Source organism: Mustelus asterias, chromosome 1, assembly GCF_964213995.1.
Source record: "Mustelus asterias chromosome 1, sMusAst1.hap1.1, whole genome shotgun sequence".
Taxonomy (NCBI): domain Eukaryota; kingdom Metazoa; phylum Chordata; class Chondrichthyes; order Carcharhiniformes; family Triakidae; genus Mustelus; species Mustelus asterias.
The window spans coordinates 96,434,273-96,452,864 of NC_135801.1; the positions used below are offsets into that span (position 1 = coordinate 96,434,273).

Here is an 18,592-nt window from a genome sequence, read left to right on the forward strand (position 1 = left end):
CTTCTTTTGGAAAATCAAAGGACACTTAACTGTATATTCTTCTATCTATTTTATTTGGACTCCAACTCCCCATATTTCCGATACCTGTGTGCGTACTTGTGAGCGTGGGTGCAAGCGAGTGTGTGTGCACATGTGCACGGGCCTGAATGAGTGCCGAATGCTTAACATTGCATTGTATTCGTTTTCTCAAATTTAGTAGTTAATAACTTTGCTTTTTCTTTGATTCAAGCAAATCTTGTTTGATTTGCTCAGCATTGCTCATAGCTTAAATAGTTCAATGCACTCTGACTTGAAAAAAGAAACTTCAACCTTGTTGTGACCAATGGAGAAAGTTGAATAGTGGGGAGCCAGTTCATTCCTTCTCACCTGGTCATAACATCTTTTTAAAAAATGCTGTTTCCCTCTTGCACCAGTTTACACAACCTAGCTTATTGTTCTACAAACAATTGGATTACAGAATCAGACATTTACATTTCAAATTCATCTCCATCCCCCGAGGCTAGGGAATAATATGCATCCTGTGTTGCTGAGGACACAAAATAACAAAAATACATCATATTATTTTTCTTTTAAATTTCATTGCAATACATCTTCCCAAAAAACCATGGGAGTTTGGGCTTCTTCCCAAAACTCTTAAATTAAACGTATGTGATTTAGAACAGAAAGTAATAGAGACTTATTTGCACACAGAGGGATGGATTTTCATCCTCAAGGCAGGAAGTGCAAGTGTGGAAAATTCCTGGTTCATCCCACCAGGGGACAGGATTTTCATTCTGTGGGAATGGATGCAGGCTGAAGTTCAATCATCTCTCCTGGGAAATCTTTCAGAGATGGCCACAGGGGCTGTTTAGAAGGCCCACCGCAGTGCTGTGGGACTGAGGGTAATGGTATTGATGTGGTGTACATGGACTTTCAAAAGGTATTCAATACAGTGCCACACAACAGACTTGTGAGTAAAGTTATAGTTCATGGAATAAAAGGGACAGTATGAACGTGGATTAAAATTGACTTAATAATAGATAACAGCGAGTAATGGCCAATGGATACTTTTCAGCTGGAAGAAGGTTTTCAGTGGAGTTTCCACTGTGGGTCAGTATTGGGACCATTGCTTTTCCTGCAATATGTTAATGATCTAGATCTTGGTGAGCAGGGGACAATTTCAAATTTTGCAGATGGTCCAAAACTTGGAAGCATTGTAAACTGTGAAGAGGACAGTGTAGAACTTCAAAAGGACAGACAAGGTGGAATAGGCAGATAGGTGGAAGATGAAGTTCAATACAGAAAATTGTAAGATGGTTCATTTTGGTAAGAAGAACATGGAGAGATAATATAAAATAAGGGACACAACTCTAAATGGGTGTGCAGGAGCAGAGGGACCTGGGTGTATTCATGCAGAAGTCATTCAAGTTGGCATGACAGGTGAAGAGAGAGTAGTTAATAAAGGGAGACAGTATCCTAAGCTTTAATAATTGTGGCATAGAGTACAAGAACAAGGAGGTTATGCTGAACTTCTATAAGATACAACTTAGACCTCAGATGGAGTATTGTGTACAGCTCTGGGTGCCACACTTTGGGAAGGATGTGAATGCATGGGGGAGAGTGCAGCAGAGGTTTACATGGCCGTTTCCAGGGATGAGAAACCTCAGTTATGTAGAGAGATTGGAGAAGTTGGAATTATTCTCCTTGGAGGGGAGGGGACTAAGAAGGGATCTGATAAAGATTTTCAAAATCATGAGGTGGTTGGATAGAGTCGATGGAGAAACTGTTTCCACTTGTAAAAGGATCGAGAACAAGAGAGCACAGATTTAAAGTGATTTTGAAAAGGAGCAAATGTGATGAGAGAAAATATTTTTCACCCAGTGAGTTTGCGCTGGCTGATCTTTAATAGCTCATGTCTTTCTAATAATTTCACCTCATAATATAGCTTCTAGAATCTTAGCTGCTACTGACGTGAGGTTTATTCCTTTCTCTATTTTTGAATGGAGCAGTTACATTATCAGCTTGTCAGTTTTCTGGCATGACGAGTATATCTAAGTTTTTAAACACATGACAAGGCAGTGCAATACCAAGGGAATAATGAATTTTCAAAGGTGTTGCATCAGATAAAATGTTGAACACCCTGTTCAGGTGTACATTAAAAAGATCCACCGGCATTATTCAATTAAGGTGAGTTCAGTTCATATTTGTGTTAATTTCTAGTAGCCAAGACTCAGGAATGACATTCTGGGCAGGAAGGTAGTGCGGGGAAGAGCTGCAAACCTGATTTGCCCTTAAGAAATCCAGGCTGGCTCTTCCTAACCAACCCACGTGTTTCCATGTGATTATTCATTCTATTCCGAATAATTATTTCGAGAAGCTTCCCCACCACCTGAAGAATACTCAGTAAAGATACATTTCATAGATCATAGAAACCCTACAGTGCAGAAGGAGGCCATTCGGCCCATCGAGTCTGCACCGACCACAATCCCACCCAGGCCCTACCCCCATATCCCTACATATTAACCCGCTAATCCCTCTAACCTACACATCTCAAGACACTAAGGGGCAATTTTAGCATGGCCAATCAACCTAACCCGCACATCTTTGGACTGTGGGAGGAAACCGGAGCACCCGGAGGAAACCCACGCAGACACGAGGAGAATGTGCAAACTCCACACAGACAGTGACCCAAGCCGGGAATCGAACCCAGGTCCCTGGAGCTGTGAAGCAGCAGTGCTAACCACTGTGCTACCGTGCCGCTCATTTCAGTGAGAAAGGAAGATTCTAAGGAAAGGACACGTCATCTGTGGCTAACTAAAGAAGTTCAAGTTAGCATCAAATTGAAAGAAAAAACATATAATGCTACAAAGGTGAGCAAAGAATGACTAAAAAATTAATAAGGATTGAGAAATTAAAGAACAAGAGAAAGCTAGCTAGTAATACAAAAATAGATTGTAAGAGTTTCTACAGATATTTAAAAGGGAAAAGAATAAGTAAAGTGAGTATTGGTCCTCCAGAGATGGAAATGGGGAAAATAATAATGGAAAATAAGGAAATGGCGGATGAATTCAACAGATTTTTTGTGTATGGCCGGAATTATCCGTCTGTTCATACCCCACCACTGCTGCAAGCAAGAACAGAGAATTTGGTGCTCAGCCAAATCTCCGTTAACTGTAGCGGGACCAGAGAATCCATCCTCTGTCTTCACTGTAGAGGTTACAAATAACATCCCAGAAATAATTGTGAATCATGGGGTGAAAGGGAGGGAGCAACTTAAAACAGCTGCAATCACCAGGGAAAGAGTAATGAGAAAATTATTAGAACTAAAAGCTGACAATTCTCCAGGTCCTGATAGACTTCACCCTAGGGTCCCAAATGAAATGGCTGCTGAGATAGTACATGCATTTTTTTCAGTTAACAAAATTCCCTAGATTCTGGAAAGATCTCATTAGATTGGGAAATAGAAAATTGGATTCCTCTATTCAAGAGAGGAAGGAACAGAAGCAGGAAACTACAGGCCAGTTAGCTTAACATCCCGTCATAAGAAAATTCCTGGAATTGATTATTGAGGAGGTTGTAACGGGGTACTCAGAAAATCTCAGTCAACCAGAATCAACACGGTTTTCTGAAAGGGAGGTTGTGCTTGATTAATACAGGAAGAAACAAGAAACATGGATAAACCTGAGGATGTGCTGTACCTAGATTTCCAGAAGGCACACTTCCGGGGAGGTGATGGCCTAGATTTCAGCTTGTGATAATACCACTAGGGTTCGAATCCCACCACAACAGATAGTGGAATTTGAATTCAATTTTTAAAAATCTGGAATTAAGAATCGACTGATGACCATGAAACCATTGTCGATTGTTGGAAAAACCCATCCAGTTCACAAATGTCCTTTAGGGAAGGAAATCCTTACCTGGCCTAGCCTACATGTGACTCCAGACCCACAGCAATGTGGTTTACCCTCAAGAGCAACTAGGGATGGGCAGTAAATGCTGGTCAGCCAGTAACACCCATGTCCCATGAATGAATTTTTAAAAATTGACAGGGTGCCACATTTTGAAAGTTACTACACAAAATAAGAGCTCATGTGTAGGGGTAACATATTAGCATGGATAGAGGATTGGTTAGCAAACAGGAAGCAGAGCATAGGGATAAATTGATCTTTTTTAGGTTGGCAAGATGTGACAAGGAGAGTGTTACAAGGATCAGTGCTCAGCTCTCAACAATTTTCAATTCATATCAATGACTTGGATGAAGGGACTCAATGTATGGTTCCTAACTTTGCTGAAGGCACAATGATAGCTATCTAAGTTGTGAGGAGGATATAAGGAGTCTGCAAAGGGATATAGATAGGTTAAATGAATGGCCAGAAATTTGCCAGATGGAATATAATGTGGGAAAATGTGAACGTTTCCCCTCTGCCAGAAAGAACGTATTCGTGTGTATATTTGTAAATACAAGAACAATATTTTGAATAATGGATTTGGCAGATAGATGTCAGATGGATTTAATATGAAGTGATACATTTTGGGAGAAGAATGATGGCAGATTATGTATTCTAAATAGCAAATCTTTAAAAGGTTTACAATGGCAAAACTTTAAACAGTTTAAGGATTCAAAAATGCAAATCTTTAAACTGTAGAGGAAAAATTGATAACATATATAGGATATTTGGTTTCATAAACAAGTCTAGAGTATAAAAGCAAAGAGGTAATACGACACCTATCTCTATACTTGTAACAATTAGATCCACTGCAGTTATGATGGACCAGATTTTTCAGTTGTAATAACAGCAAAATTGTCAGTGTTGACCAAAGATGTGCGGGTTAGGTTGATTGGCCAGGTTAAAATTGCCCCTGAGATGCGTAAATTAGAGGGATTAGCGGGTAAATATGTGGGGGGTAGGGCCTGGGTGGGATTGTGGTCGGTGCAGACTCGATGGGCCGAATGGCCTCCTTCTGCACTGTAGGGTTTCTATGATTTCTATGATTTCTATGATTTCTATGATCATTTCCAGGGAAACTGGTAGCAACTTCTGGCATTTGCAGTTAAATGCAAAAATATAGAAGTTTCTTTCACTGATTTCCCACTCATGGAAATCATTAGAAAACACTGAATTAACATGAACTTCTATTTTTTTCTCCATAATCCTCACTCTAAAAACTCTTGCAAAAGTTACACCTGGTCAAATAAGATGCAATTAGATATTTTAACAATGTCCAAAGTCATACTTACTACCGAATGACCTCACTGGCCCCGAAATTCTAATTCTATATTTGTGAAATATTAAATTTCTCCATTCCATGATAAAAAATATTCTAGTGATTTTTAAAACAATAGAAATGTTTGCTTTAACGTATGTTTATTATGGCCGGGATTTTCTGACCTCCCCACCGTGGCAGCTTTTCCTGCTGTGGAGGCAGCTCACCATTGGCCACCTGCAGGATCTTCTATTTCTATGCAAGTCAATGGCTATTTGTGTTGTTTGCTGACCACATTGCCGGGGAAACCTCCACGGGGGTCGCCTTCGGTAGGAACGAAAGATCCTGCCAGAGGGAAGGGCTGGAAAATTGCAGCTGGTATTTCAGCTTCTACTGTAATCCCATGTGTATGTCCCAATCTTTAATTTGCTTTCTACAAAAATTTGAAAAAGTAAACACATAAGCATGCTTGTAACTTCCTGGTTTGCTGTCTGTGAGACTTCTTCAATGTCGTTGTTTGCTTAGCCTGCTTGGTGACTGTTACAGATGTCAGAGATCCTCTATAACTGGTGCCAGAATGAAAGCAATGTTTTGGACAGGTGAAATCCGCACCACAGAGATCACTAAATCTTTGTGGGCAGCCTTCTTCATGGTCACTGGCAAGCGTCGTCACTTCCCTGCTAACTACAAAATCGGAGTCAAGTTTTGCTCAAGAATAACTAGATGCTCACATTCTGTAGTAAGAATTAGATTTTGTCCCCCCCTTAATATTCATGTCATTTTATTTTTAAACCAGAAATGAACTGGAAATACAAACCGATAGTGGTGCAGCAATGTCAACAGGACATCCTAAACACTGGGTTCAATTGTCTACTTAACCACATAAAAAGTACATTAGCTATAGAAAGACAAATAAAGGAAGGTAAAGAAAGATTATATTGAAAGAGAAGGGAAAAATAAGGGTTTTTTTCCATTTTAAATTTTAAAAGCCTCCAGGAACAGTTTATTTCTTGCTGAGACTCCAATTTCAGCTGCTCCTTTTCTGAATCTTCGAGGTTGAGTTTCATATCAGGGCTGGATATTAAATCATTAACAGTATCTTTGTAACACAAAAAAAGTCCAAAGTGTCTACATTAAGAGTCATTCATATTTACACTTAATCCAGCAATTTCTTAACATTTATATGGAAGTTGGCTGCGAGCTCCCATTTTTGTGAGGGTTGCAGTGGAGCAGCATAAATTGGCCAGCAATTTATGGAATATTGCTGCTTTTTTATGCAATAATAATGTTGGACACTGTGAACTTGTCATTGTATTGCCAGTAATATCTGGGCCATGGGAACTATTTTTAAGGCATCTTTCTTTAGGAAGGAGGTTGAAGCCATGGAGAGGGTATATATGCATTCAATTGGCATCAGGGTTTAAATTTTGAGAGATAAAGAAATTGAGATTATTTTTACTGCAGAGAATGTTAAGGGTTTGAATAAGATAAATCAGTAAAAGTTATTTCTACTGGTTGTTGTGTTTCTAACTCAGGACTTATAAATGTGCTGCTCTAGTTATTCTTGTGCAAAACGTGACTGGTTTTGTAGTTAGCAGGGAAGTGGCAAGTAACATTCGTGCCTAAGTGTCAGACAATGACCATCTCAAACAGGAGAGAATCCAGCCATCTCCCCTTGACGTTAAATGCTATTATCATTGCTGAATTCTCCACTATCAACAGTCAGGGGTTACCATTGACTAGAAAATCTCACAATCTCTCCTGTTCTTTTGATTCTGGTCAATGGTAACTCCCGGATGTTGATAGTGGAGAATTCGGCAATGATAAAGGCATTTAATGTCAAGGGAAGATGGCTGGTTTCTTGCTTGTTTGAGGTGGTCATTGTCTGACACTTATGAGGCACGAACGTTACTTGCCACTTATCACCCAAGCCTGAATGTTGTCCAGGTCTTGCTGCATATGGACACAGCTTGGTTTACTATCTGAGGAATACCAAATATCAAGCAATCATCAGGATAATTGCCAGGTAACTGTGGCATTTAAAAAAAATAAAAATGTACTTACTTTTACTTCTCCCTCGCAGCCTCCAACTCCAGATTGCAACTCCTCAGCTAGTAGGGCTGCTGATCTGAGTGTTGGAACATCTCCCATTGACCCTCCAGCACTGGAAGCCTACCCGATTGGATTGCCTGCTCCCTAACCTTTAATTGGCTAAGGATTTGAAAATTCTCATGGACATGCCTAAATCACGCTGTGTGGGGTCAAGACCCAGAACTGGCCCCCTTTCCAGTTTCCAACCCCAGATCCATCCCCTACCAGGAGCTAAAGTGATAGAATTTAACAGGGCAGCAGGAGGCCATTCAATTGGCTGTCTTTCAAGGAAATAGTGAATTACTTTAATTCCTCTGTGCTTTTGCAAGGTTTAGTTTTTCAGATATTCACCCACTTTCTTCCTTTTTAAACGCGACTTAGGATTTTTACTCTGGTATGGCTCCTAATAGGAGATTTCATCTCCTAACAACCTTTGTGGGATAAAATCTCACAATCTCTCATGTTCTTTTGATTCTGGTCAATGGTAACTCCCGGATGTTGATAGTGGAGAATTCGGCAATGATAATAGCATTTAACGTCAAGGGGAGATGGCTGGATTCTCTCTTGTTTGAGATGATCATTGTCTGACACTTAGGCATGAATGTTACTTGCCACTTCCCTGCTAACTACAAAATCAGAGTCACGTTTTGCACAAGAATAACTAGAGCAGCACATTTATGAGCCCCGAGTTAGAAACACAACAACCAGTAGAAATAACTTTTACTGATTTATCTTATTCAAACCCTTAACATTCTCTGCAGTAAAAATAATCTCAATTTCTTTATCTCTCAAAATTTAAACCCTGATGCCAATTGAATGCATATATATCCTCTCCATGGCTTCAACCTCCTTCCTAAAGAAAGATGCCTGAAAGATAGTTCCCATGGCCCAGATATTACTGGCAAATCACTGGACTAGCCATATAAACACTGTGGCTACAAGAGGTGGTCAGACATTGGAAATTCTATGGTGAGTGACTCACCTCTTCAATCCCCCAAAGCCTGCCCAATATCTACACAGCATAGTAGATGTCAGGACTGCATTGGAATGCTCTCCACTTGCCTGGAAGAGTGCAGCTCCAACAAAACTTAAGCTCAACACCATCCAGGACAAAGCAGCACATTTGATCAGCCCGCCATCCACCATTTACTCCATCCATCACTAACACACAGTGGCACCAGTGTCTACTATATACAAGGTGCACTGAAGCAACTCACCAAGGTTTCCAGGCCCTTTACCTCCACCACCTAGAAAGACAAGGGCAGCAGATATATGGTAACACCATCAGGTGCAAGTTTCCCTCCAAGCCATTCACCATAGCCTTGGAAGCATATCGCCAAACCTTCACTGTCACTTAACCAAAATCCTGGAACTCTCTCCCCAACAGCACTGTAGGGGTACTTGCACTAAATTGACTGCAGTGATTCTAAAAAGCAACTCACCACCACCTTCTCAAAGGCAAGCAAATGCTGGCCTTGCCAGTGATGACCGCATCCCATGAGAGAATAAGTCTCCTGAAGGAGCAATCCCTCGACAGCACAGCTGGCAGTCATGGTTAAGGGCCAGAGGCTGTCATGGGTCCATTGGTATTTCTTTCGACACCAATCAAGTAAACGAACTCAAATTAACTTAGGGGCAAAGTAAAAGGGGCGGCTCCCCAAAAGGAAGGGGGGAACAGCCCGAACCAAAAACAAAGTCGAAAGGAAACTTAAAACGTCAAACCAAAAGGTGATTATCGGGGTCAATAATACACCCCAGCCCCTGCGGCGCCCAGCGGTCGTGGAAGGTGTCAACCGCGCCCGTGGACACCGCATGCTCCCTCTCCAGAGACACCTGGCCGCGAATGTAGCCGCGGTAGAAGGGCAGACAGTCGGGATGGACGGCCCCGTCGATCGCCCGCTGCCTGGACCTATTGATGGCGCGTCTCGCCAGGCCCAGGAGCAGGTTCACGAGGAGGTCGGCATCCCAACCCGCCCCTCTCCGCACCAGGTGCCCGTAGATCAGGAGCGTGGGACTGAAGTGCAAACAAAACATCAATAAGAGGTGTTTGAGGAAACCAAAAAGGGTGTGCAGCCTAAAACACAGAACGTAGACATGGTCCACGGACTCCACGAGGCCACAGAAAGGGCAGTCCATTGGTAGGGGTTCCCAAAATGTGTTGCCTGCGTTGCTGAAAAGGCATAACGTTTTCACATGTTTTACAGCCAGGCGAATAGTGTAAAAAGGGCAAGTTTTCATTAGCTGACTGGGAGGATTCCAACAGTGAATCCAATAGAGAAACAGCATCACCTGCAGCGTTTAACTGTGCATGTGCGGATACAAGTTGCTGTAAATTTCAGAGTATTGACAATGAATGATAACAGCTTCAGAGTCATGATTAACGCAAAAGTCCGAAAGACGTACTGGTTTAAGTGCATTGGCCATGCTAAATTCTCCCTCAGTGTTTCGCTGGAGTGTGGCGATTGGGGATTTTCACAGCAACGTCATTGCAGTGTTAGCGTAAGTCTACTTGTGACAGTAAATAAACTTTTTAAAAGCTCAGGGCAATTGTAACATGTCGAAACAGTAACATTTTTGCCATCAGCATGCCCCTCCATCCCTGTTCAATATCACTTACCAGGATGACTAACCAACCCAGGCATGGCAGCAAATGGGAATTCCTCATCCTCCTGCAGGTGGACTTCAAAAACAGTCTGGTCACCATCTCCACTTCCATCACTTTGTAGGTTCCATTTGTTGTTTTTATATCCTCGAATTAACCACTGTTTTGATCATGCCGAGTGAGGGCGAGTTATACAACCAGTAGTTCAAGACTTTTAAAATAAATACAAATGAATTTAGAGGTTTAAGAAAATAGTCCAGTGGCTAAATAGATCCTAACCTGGGCTTTCCAACCAGACGCCCACCCTCCTTGCCGTCCCACGCTGGGAGCAAACTTGAAGCAAACCACAATCTGGGAGTGCAGCGCCAGCAGGTGTTCCTGCTGCTTCTGGCGGACGTGGAGCCTCCACAGATACTTCCGGGAATCGCAGCACCAATGGGAGCTGCGGGGACGGCGCAACCCAGGAAGATCCAGCCGCATCCTGGTGGGAGCAACCCAGGAAGATCCAGCCGCATCTTGGTGGAATAATCCAGGAAGATCCAACCGCATCCTGGTGGGAGCAACCCAGGAAGATCCAGCCGCATCCTGGTGGAATAATCCAGGAAGATGCAGGAAGATCCAGCCGCATCCTGGTGGGAGCCCAGGAAGCTCCAGCCGCATCCTGGTGGGAGCAACCCAGGAAGATCCAGCCGCATCCTGGTAGGAGCCCAGGATGATCCAGCCGCATCCTGATGGAATAATCCAGGAAGATCCAGCCGCATCCCAGTGGAGAAGCCCAGGAAGATCCCGCCGCATCCTAGTGGAGTAAAAGCTCCCGGCGGTTAAAATGGACAAGTGGCATTGAAATGTCTAGATTTTTGCAGCTCTGTGCTTTTACAGTGTGTGTGTGTCTGTGTGTAATTTCATCGTGTGCTCCTTCTCGGAGTAGCGATGAGCTAAGGGCTTTCCCACTTACTTTCAAGAACAACATTTCTATTTTCTGTCTGTACATGGGTTAGGCAAGATTAGGGAATCGGTAAATTGTGCTGCCATTTCCTACAGGTAAGCTCTGCACCAGAAAACTTTTCATTCAAGTCCTGCCACGTAGCTATAAACACAATTCTCAAACAGGATTAATTAAGGGATGTTCTGTTTTACTCTTTGTCATCGCCCACTACTTTGGACAAATCACCGCAGCCGAATTCCTCAAGCCAAGCCTTCTCGAGTGAATTATCATATATTCAAAATAGCAAACTGACGAAAACATCCTTTGCTCCACAGTTGTATTTATCTAAGCAGGCTTTGTCCTCTGTTTCCCTTTTTTCAATAAACCAATCTAAACACCGCAGTTCTTAAAATACTTTTGCTTAAGTTAATTCTTCAAATGTATTGGAACAATAATTGAAAGAACAGAACGTTGTGATCCAATATCGATCTACAAGTCTTAGTTTAAGATTGTTACTTTAAAAAACTTGCTATTTAAAATAAAAATAAAATACCGCAGATCTGGAAATCTGAAATAAAAACAGAAAATGCTGGGAAACTCAACAGATCTGGCAGCACCAGGGGAGAGAAATAGAGCTAAAGTTTCGAGGCTGTGTGACTTCTTCAGAGCAAATTATTAAAAACAAATAATTTAGTGCAAAATCAACGGAATACAGTATCAGCAGAAACAATTCTGCTGCTTACCAAAAGTTCAAAACTAATGCCAGAGCCAAGTACAGATCCTGTGATCTAGTTTCGCATCCAGGAAGCCAACATTTCAGTTCGTATGCAAGTTTAACCAAAATAAACAATCCAGACATTAAGCTTTCAATTGGCAAATTTAAAAATAACTGCAGAGACTGGAAATCTGAAAAGAAAACCAGAAAATGTTGGAAATACTCTGCAGATCGGACAGCATCTCTGAAGATAAAAACCAAGATCCATGTTTCAAGCTGGTGGTCTTGACTCAGAACTGGAAAAAAAATAGAGATGTAACAGGTTTGAAGCAAGTACAGAGGCAGGGAAAGGGATAAGAATAAATGGGAATGTCTGTGATGGGATGTAAGGCAGGAGAGATAAAATGAAAAATAGGAAGATGCACAAGACAAAAGAAAATGGCAATAGATCAGATAAAGAAACAAAAAACACTGGTCTAATGAGAGTGCAAAAGGTGAAAAACGAGCTAATGGCATGGTGTGAAATTGTTGAACTCAATGCTGAGGCCATAAAGAGCCTATGGAAAGATAAAGTACTGTTCCTCGAGCTTACTTTGAGTGTCACTGGAACAATGTAGATGGCTGAAACAGAGGGGTCAGTATAGGAGTGGCACAGAGAATTAAAATAATAGACTACCAGAAGCTTAAAGTCATGCTTGTGATTTGAGTGGAAGTGATCCTCCACAACCTGTGTTTGATCTCTGTGTAGAGACTGTATCATGAGTGGTGAATACAATGTATTAAATTGAAGAAAGAACAAGTAAATGAGGGGCCCGAGCAATTGGAAGGGTGATGGTAAAGGGTCAAGCATCCAACCCCAATCCATCACAAAAACTGCCTGCTTCCACCTTCATAAGATCACCTGATTCCAGTTCTGCTTTACATCATGTGCTATGGAAAACCTCATCCATGATTTTGTCACCTCCAAATTTGATTATTCAAATACTCCCCGTGTAGCCTCATAGCCTCCATCATCTATAGACTTGAGCTCATTGAATACCTGCTGCCTGGGTCATCATAGAATCATACAGTGCAGAAGAGGCCCTTTGGCTCTTCAAGTCTGCACGACTCCCACCTAATCCCATTTACCAGCACGTGGCCCACAGCCTTGACATAGTATAATGTGCCAAGTGCTTATCTAGGTACTTTTTAAAGGATGTGAGGCAATTCACCTTTACCACCCTCCCAGGCAGCATATTCCAGACTATCACCACCCTCTGGGTAAAAAAGTTGTTCCTCATATCCCCCCTAAATCTATCCCACACCTTGAACCTATATCCTCTCGTAAATGGCTCTTCAACTAAGGGGAACAGCTGCTCCTCATCCACTCTGTCCATGTCTCTCATAATCTTGTATACCTCAATCAGATTGCCCCTCAGTCTTCTCTGCTCCAGCGAAAACAACCCAAGCCTATCCAACCTCTCTTCATAACTTAAATGTTCCAACCCTGATGAATTTCCTCTGTACCCCCCCAGGGCATCATTTCCTCTTCACCATGCACTATGTTCTCCTCACCCACCATCCCTGTGTTCACTGACTTTTCACTCATCGCTCAAAGGTAAAATTCCCACTTTCATGGTCAAATCACTTCATGACTTCACCCTTTCCTATCTCTGTAACTTACTCCAGTCCCACACCCTGCTGAGTACTATGTGTTCCTCCAACTCTGATATCTTGTGTGTCTCCCAATCCATTTGCCCTGTCATTAATTCTGCTCACGTTAAACCTTTCTACCCCCTTTTCTTCTTTTAAAATCCACCTCTTTGACCAAGCTTTTAATCAGTCTTAATATTTCCTTATTTAGAGATATTGGCAGTCTGATTGGGAGCTCCTGGAAAGCTAAAGCCATCAAGGTGTTAAGTCACACTTGGCTTTGACCCCACAAAACATGACAATGAAATTCAACCATATGCAGCAATCCTGTCCAAACATACCCCATTTTTGTACAGAATTTCTCATCAGTGATAGGTCCCAAAATCTCCCTCAGGCATTTGAGGTTTCTTTCAAAAATTCCCTCCATGTTATTTCACTCTGCATAGCAGGATTCCCTGTAGGGGTTTATTTGCATACTCTCCACCTCTTCTCCCCTGGTTTCCATCTGGACATATTCTTGCCATTCCATGGAGGTAAGGGACCTCAATTGAGGGACCTATATGGGAAAGATTCTTCTGTAACATTGGGAATATGAGGTGGGGAATGTTGCACTGAAGTTGCTTTAGGATTTTCAGGTGACCAGGTCTTGACAAGACCATTTTTCATTTGTTAGTCCAATGTGAGAGATTGAAGTCCATCTTCCTCTATTGAAGGGATTACTCGTGAACTTCTGGGCCCACTTCAGCTCCATATTTTTTAGTGCCCCCCCCCCGCCACCGGTCTCTGCAGAAACAGGCTACTTCATGAATTTACCTCTGGGCCTTACCTATGGGCAATCGGTAGGTGGGAATGTGAAAGCAGTCCGTGGGTGATTCTTCTGGCTACCTACCTTCTGCGGTCCAGATGACCATGAAGAAACATTAGGTGTATACAGGTATGCTTGAAGTTTTCCACAACCTGTGGGCACCACAGGAAATAGGGTAGTGATGTTTAACAGATGCTCATAACAATATTATTATGCAAGTTTCCTTTGTTTTTTATTAATTGTGCTCCTCTTTAAAAAATGAGACTTTTGCTTGGTCTACAGATGATGACACTTTTGATTTGATTTATTTTTGTCACGTATTAACAGTGAAAAGTATTGTTTCTTGCACACTATCCAGAGCATACCGTTCATAGAGAAGGAAACGAGAGAGTGCAGAATGTAGTGTTACAGTCATAGCTAGGATGTGTCATTGTTAGAGAGTCTAAAAGAGTTAGAATGAAGTTTTAGAAGCATAGAATGAGAGTAAAAAATGGAATTAGAAGGTATGCTGGGCACAGCTTGCAAGAAGTCACCTCGCTCCGGTGCCATCTTGGATTTCCAGTATCTGATGAATTATTTTTGGCAACTAGGTGCTGCCTGCTACGTGGAAAGTGTAGCTAGACATTCCCTGAATGCTGGCACTAGAGGATTTAAGATCTCTGCCTGTTTGCTGTGACTAGTAGTTCTCTTTTTTAGCTGGGCCTCTGCCTATCATTATAGAAGTGTAGATCAATTAAGAGAGTCCAATTAAGTAAGTCCAAAGAAGTACATATTGTATTGTTTACTCAGTGACTGAGAAGTCAGCACATATGAAGTATATCCTGCATGGAGTATTTTATTACATATAGCTCTCTCTCTCTCTTCAGGTACCATGCCCTAAGAGGGCATTGGCATCTATGGATCTCCATGTTAATCTTGCTCTGGAGACGTGGATCATTTTCATTGGTGCTACATTCATCCAGTTTGAGATTCTTTTTTAAAAAGATTCTTTACTATCAATCTATTCCTTCAGCATCAGACCTTGAAAACCATGATTTCTTATTACTTGCTCAATAAATCCCAATTGTCTCTTCCTGATCTTGGTCAGCAGAGTTCTTTTAGTCTCAGATTTTACGAGCAACACTTCAGTGATAGTGTGACATGTCCAAGATACCTTCATTATTTGCCTAAAAAACAGTTCTACAACCCCAATTCTTCTCTGCATCACTTCACTGATAATCTAACACTCCCTTCTGTATGTCAAAATTGATGTTATGCTGTTTATCATGGAATCATACAGTGCAGAAGGAGGCCATTCGGTCCAACGAGTCTGCACCAACCACAATCCCACCCAGACCCTGTCCCCATAACCCATTTACCCTAGCTAGTCCCCCTGACCCTAAGGGGCAATTTAGCATGGCCAATCAATCTAATCTACACATCTTTAACCGGAGCGCCTGGAGGAAACCCACACAGACACAGGGAGAATGTGCAAACTCCACACAGATAGTGACCCAAGCCGGGAATCGAACCTGGGTCCCTGGCGCTGTGAGGCAGCAGAGATAACCACTGTGCCACCATGCCACCCATGTGATGTAGTATTCCAGGATTCTCAGCTTTATTCTCATGGCTAATTTTGGATTGATCATAATCTTTTCAGTTTTAAAATGCACTTTTGGCCTTTTCAATCCTTTACTTCTTGATTGCAATTTCTGTCTGATGTTAACAGACTTCCTAGGTAACAAACTTTGCCTACCTGTATGACCTTTTCTGTTTTCACATTGATCTTATGTTCTAGTATGATTTTCTTTTGGGCATTTTTAGACATTTTGTTTTCTTAAAAGTTATGCTTAGCTCTTCTTTCTCAGTTTCACTCAATATTCTATCCAAAATCCTTTGCATATTCTCTTCAATGCAATAAGAAATGTAATTGTCATATCTTACTAATGGTGTAACCTCCAATTAATAACACAGGAATATCTCCAAACTCTCTAAGAATGTTTTCACTGTACAAATTGAATAAATCTGGTGAGAAAATATATCTGTGTCTGGCCAATGATCACCAAACATCCCTTATTTTATGAGATTGTCCCCTATCTGAGTCCACTGCCCCCTCATTACGAAGTGCTTCGAAAGGCTAGTCATGGCTCAAATCAATTCCAGCCTCCCAGACTGCCTGGATCCATTACAATTTGCCTACCGCCACAACAGGTCCATAGCAGATGCCATCTCCCTGGCCCTGCACTCAACCCTGGAACACCTAGATAACAAAGACAGCTATATCAGACTCCTATTTATTGATTATAGCTCGGCCTTCAACACCATTATTCCTACGAAACACCATGGCCTGGGCCTCGGCTCCTCCCTCTGCGACTGGATCATGAACTTCCTAACTCACAGACCACAATCAGTAAGGATAGGCAACAACACCTCCTCCACAATCATCCACAACACTGGTGCCCCACAAGGCTGTGTTCTCAGCCCCCTACTATACTTCTTATACACCTATGACTGTGTGGCCAAATTCCCCTCCAACTTGATATTCAAGTTTGCTGACGACACAACTGTAGTGGGTCAGATTTCAAACAATGACAAGACAGAGTACAGGAATGAGAGAGAGAATCTGGTGAACTGGTGTGGTGACAATAATCTCTCCCTCAATGTCAACAAAATGAAGGAGATTGTCATCAACTTCAGGAAGCGTAAAGGAGAACATACGCCTGTCTACATCAATGGGGGTGAAGTGGAAAGGGTCGAGAGCTTCAAGTTTTTAGGTGTCCAGATCACCAACAACCTGTCCTGGTCCCCCCATGCCGACACTATAGTTAAGAAAGCCCACCAACGTCTCTACTTTCTCAGAAGACTAAGGAAATTTGGCATGTTAGCTAGACTCTCACCAACTTTTACAGATGCACCATAGAAAGCATTCTTTCTGGCTGTATCACAGCTTGGTATGGCTCCTGCTCTGCCCAAAACCGCAAGAAACTACAAAAGGTCATGAATGTAGCCCAATCCATCACATAAACCAGCCTCCCAGCCATTGACTCTGTCTACACTTCCCACTGCCTCGGCAAAACAGCCAGCATAATTAAGGACCCACGCACCCTGGACATTCTCTCTTCCACCTTCTTCCATTGGGAAAAAGATACAAAAGTCTGAGGTCACATGCCAACTGACTCAAGAACAGTTTCTTCCCTGCTGCTGTCAGATTTTTGAATGGACCTACCTTGCATTAAGTTGATCTTTCTCTACACCCTAGCTATGACTGTAACACTACATTCTGCACTCTCTCATTTCCTTCTCTATGAATGGTATGCTTTGTCTGTATCGCGCGCAAGAAACAATACTTTTCACTGTATGCTAATATATGTGACAAAAATAAATCAAATCAAATCAAATCAAAAGAATACTGAGAGGCCCAGATAGAGTGGACATGGAGAGGATGTTTCCACGAGTGGGAGTAGAATTCGAGGACACAACCTCAGAGTGAAGGGATGCTCTTTTAAAACTGAGATGAGGAGGAGTATCTTCAGTCAGAGGGTGGTGAATCTGTGGAACTTATTGCCACGGAGGGCTGTGGAGGCCAGGTCATTGACTGTCTTTAAGACAGAGATAGATAGGCTTTTGATCAATAAGGAGATGAAGGGTTACGGGGAGAAGGCAGGAGGATGGGGATGAGAATCATATCAGCCATAATTGAATGGCGGAGCTGACTCAATGGGCCGAATGGCCTAATTGTGCTCCTTATCTTATGGTCTAAGGATGGTCCCGTAGGATCTTTATATTTTGTGCATGCGCAGTCCCCAATCTTCTCCTGTTTGCATGCTCACACAGCGCTAGAGATGCCTTCTCCCTGGTCTCACAGTCCTGACAGCACCCACTACAGCTCCCCCCACCACCTGCCCACAGACCCTTATGCTGGCTGTCCCTTAATTTTCTTCACGATAGTCAGTCGCCCTGGTCTGAGCCCTCTTTTAACCTTCTCAAAATCATTTAGATCATTCTCAAATGTACAGCAGCAGTTTGTTCCCAATAAAAATTTCTGATCACTCGAAAATCTTTGCCATCAAGGTCAAGAGACTCTTACATGTTCATCATCTCCTCATGTTTCAGCTTGTCAAATGCATTTTTGTAAGTTGCTACTTAGGCAAAATATGACTATTAGTTAAAATGGAGTTAGGTATGTATTTGAAAAAGAAAAGTATAGAATCCCTACAGGATGGCTATTCAGCCCATTGAGCCTGCACTGACAACAATCCCACCCTATTTCTGTAACCCCACATATTTATCCTGCTAATCCCCCCAAAACTAGAGTCAATTTAGCATGGCCAATCAACCTAATCTGCACATTCTTGATGTGTGGGAGGAAACTGGATCAGCTGGAGGAAACCCACACAGACACGGAGAGAATGTGCAAACTCCACACACAGTGACCCAAGCCGGGAATCGACCCAGGACCCTGGCACTACGAGATAGCAGTGCTAACCACTGTGCCACCGTAGTTACGCAACAGGTGAAAGGCTGACACCTAGACCACAACAAGTACTTGTGTAATAGACCAGATTCCATTTAGGCCAACAGGTGCCTGTCTCAAAGATGGCGTCGCGACTTCATAAAGTCACAAGCCATTACACGCACGCGTAACGCCACCGGTAGCGG

At 42.3% G+C, this 18,592-nt stretch overlaps 1 protein-coding gene across 2 annotated transcripts in view; it reads right to left on the reverse strand.

The window, feature by feature from the left end:
* Positions 1–10,252, reverse strand: part of LOC144495534 (protein sel-1 homolog 3-like) — an 83,715-nt gene extending 73,463 nt beyond the window's left edge. Inside the window, exons 1-2 of one of the 2 annotated variants that reach the window (XM_078215607.1) lie at positions 10,157–10,252; positions 9,893–10,024 (exon numbers count right to left, since the gene is read on the reverse strand). In XM_078215607.1, coding sequence (XP_078071733.1) covers positions 9,893–9,991 — 99 coding nt within the window. In that variant the 5' untranslated portion in view covers positions 9,992–10,024; positions 10,157–10,252. Of the gene's footprint in view, positions 1–9,892; positions 10,126–10,156 lie in introns of those variants that run through there. The other variant, XM_078215618.1, reaches the window with a different exon arrangement.
* Positions 10,253–18,592: the final 8,340 nt, after the last annotated feature.